This window comes from Trachymyrmex cornetzi, unplaced genomic scaffold (assembly GCF_001594075.2).
Source record: "Trachymyrmex cornetzi isolate Tcor2-1 unplaced genomic scaffold, Tcor1.1 scaffold2918, whole genome shotgun sequence".
Lineage (NCBI taxonomy): Eukaryota > Metazoa > Arthropoda > Insecta > Hymenoptera > Formicidae > Trachymyrmex > Trachymyrmex cornetzi.
In genome coordinates this window covers 7,371-10,302 of record NW_017297605.1, presented here as the reverse complement: position 1 = coordinate 10,302, position 2,932 = coordinate 7,371, and the positions used below count along the sequence as shown (strand labels likewise).

The 2,932-nt window shown below is 34.7% G+C and overlaps 1 protein-coding gene across 1 annotated transcript; it reads left to right on the top strand.

Moving 5' to 3' along the window:
- Positions 1–606: 606 nt before the first annotated feature.
- On the top strand, positions 607–2,623 carry LOC108762292 (uncharacterized; the record flags this gene model as incomplete). Its single annotated transcript, XM_018509225.1, has 2 exons — positions 607–662; positions 1,210–2,623. Coding segments are annotated over exons 1-2 (1,470 nt in total), but the record flags the coding sequence as incomplete, so codon positions are not given.
- Positions 2,624–2,932: the final 309 nt, after the last annotated feature.

The following is a 2,932-nucleotide window of genomic DNA, read 5'->3' as shown; positions in this document are numbered from 1 at the left end:
AGAGTGTTAGGAATTGTGTAAGCTAATTTGCAATTAAACACATTGACGAGTGGTGAAAATCTTTCAGATATGGAACCGACGTATGGAATTGCAAAAAATTTTTCCTTAACCTTCTTAATATCAGCTAAATTGCTATTATGGATGTGGTATTTTATCCTGTTATTAATCGTTGAAAAAATAAAATGAATTGGATATCCATTGTTTAAAAAAGTATTAATCGCGTTAACCAAATTAATTCTATGAAACCGAGGATGGCATAAACGGATAATTCGATCAACCACGCCATATATAACACCCCTCTTGTGACAAACCGGATGGTGTGAGTTAAAATTCAAGAATCTGCCGGAATAGGTAGCCTTGCGGTATCCGTCAAAAACGAGTCTACCATTCTCTACAATTAACATGGTGTCCAAAAAACTAATCCTTCCGTCCTTGCAGACCTCCACAGTGAACTGTAACCGTGCATGGAATGAATTAAAAATCCTTAAAATGTCAGCAATAGAATCAGATGGAGCGGCTAAAATAATGTCGTCTACGTATCGGTAGTAAAATGACAATCTACATGGCAATCTCTCAATAGCATTGTCTTCAAGGTCTTGCATGACCATGTTTGCCACTATTGGGGACAAAGGCGACCCCATAGGAGTTCCAAAAATTTGTTTGTAGATTTTGTTGTTAAAAGTAAAAAAAGTTGAGTTCAAAACCAAGCGAAAAGCAATCAGAAATTCATCTAATGGTATACTAGTTTTCCCCGACTATTAATTTTTTAAAGAGAATTTGTAATACTGTTAAGTTGTGTGTTAATGTTAGAGTCCGCATTAGATTCTTGAAATGTTGCATCAGTTGTAATATTGTACCACCACATTTACATAGATTCGCAAATTTCAATGGCGTGTTCCTTTACAATAAAAATTCTTACGAAAAGTTAAAGAGGATTCAACTTCATAATGTAAGAGCAATGTTGCAGTGTGAATTAAAAGATGCATATTATCAACTGCACACAGTTAGATCTAGAATTTTTTCGTTTTCTCATGAGATTTTTCGGTTTTTGCCGGTTTCCACAGTCGCATCTTTTTTCAAGTTTCTTGATAGGTTAAATGGTTCGTATTTTTTTCAACAAACAAAAAAGATTGATAGAAAGATTGAGTGGCTGAAACAAAAGAATCAAAAAAGGTTGAGATCTAATATAAAACCTATTTCCTATTCTAGTTGGATTTCTGAGGATAATTCTCCGGAAGTTTCTAATACTATTTCCGACAATTTACTTAATGATACAATAAAAAACAGGACGGTTGAGAGGGTATATATTTCTACGGATGGTTTTGGTGAAACTGCTCCGCTTGATTCGGTTAATAAAAAATGGCTCATTAATCTTAGTAATGTTAACTTTCCATTAGAAGTGCAATACCTGTTGCAATTAGGTGAGGGTTTCGGTCTACCGATTGATAGGAGTAATATCGATAAGACATTGGTTGAATTTATCAAGCATATTGAGAGCAATATTAATGGTCGTCCGAATAATGTTATCAATTTTTTTAGAAATAATTCGATTCCGTTGCTTGACAAACTAAAAAACGAGTTTCCTAGACTTGATTATAAGGATAAGTTATTATCTCAATGGTTAAAAACATCTAGAGAATTTGTAAAAAATCATCCTGAAGTCTTAATTACTATAGCTGATAAGGGGAATGTTACTGTTGCTCTCAATAGGATTGATTATATTTCAAAAATGGAAAATATGCTGTCTGATACTGACACATATGAGAGGGTTGAGAAGGATCCGACAAAAAAAATAATTTGTGAGGTACGCTTATTAGTTAGATGGAAAAGGAAGGAGTATATAAATGAATACACATATCGGATGTTATTGACGACGGATGGCAGCACGCCTAGGGCATACGGATTGACGAAGATCCATAAGCCGGGCTTTCCGCTAAGATTGATTGTCTCTTCGATTAACAGTCTGTTGTATAACTTAGCCCTTTATTTACATAAAGTTATTGATGAAGCCGTACCTAAAGTTCCGAGTTATGTAAAGAACAGTTTTGACCTCATTAATAAGCTAAAAAATGTTAACATTGAACAGGATTGTATGTTGGTTTCCTTTGATGTTGTTTCTCTGTTTACCATACCTATAGAGTTGGCAACTGATAGTTTGATGCGTAGATGGGGACATATATCGGGGAAAACTAGTATATCATTAGATGAATTTCTGATTGCTTTTCGCTTGGTTTTAAACTCAACTTTTTTTACTTTTAACAACAAAATCTACAAACAAATTTTTGGAACTCCTATGGGGTCGCCTTTGTCCCCAATAGTGGCAAACATAGTCATGCAAGACCTTGAAGACAATGCTATTGAGAGATTGCCATGCAGATTGTCATTTTACTACCGATACGTAGACGACATTATTTTAGCCGCTCCATCTGATTCTATTGCTGACATTTTAAGGATTTTTAATTCATTCCATGCACGGTTACAGTTCACTGTGGAGGTCTGCAAGGACGGAAGGATTAGTTTTTTGGACACCATGTTAATTGTAGAGAATGGTAGACTCGTTTTTGACGGATACCGCAAGGCTACCTATTCCGGCAGATTCTTGAATTTTAACTCACACCATCCGGTTTGTCACAAGAGGGGTGTTATATATGGCGTGGTTGATCGAATTATCCGTTTATGCCATCCTCGGTTTCATAGAATTAATTTGGTTAACGCGATTAATACTTTTTTAAACAATGGATATCCAATTCATTTTATTTTTTCAACGATTAATAACAGGATAAAATACCACATCCATAATAGCAATTTAGCTGATATTAAGAAGGTTAAGGAAAAATTTTTTGCAATTCCATACGTCGGTTCCATATCTGAAAGATTTTCACCACTCGTCAATGTGTTTAATTGCAAATTAGCTTACACAATTCCTAACACT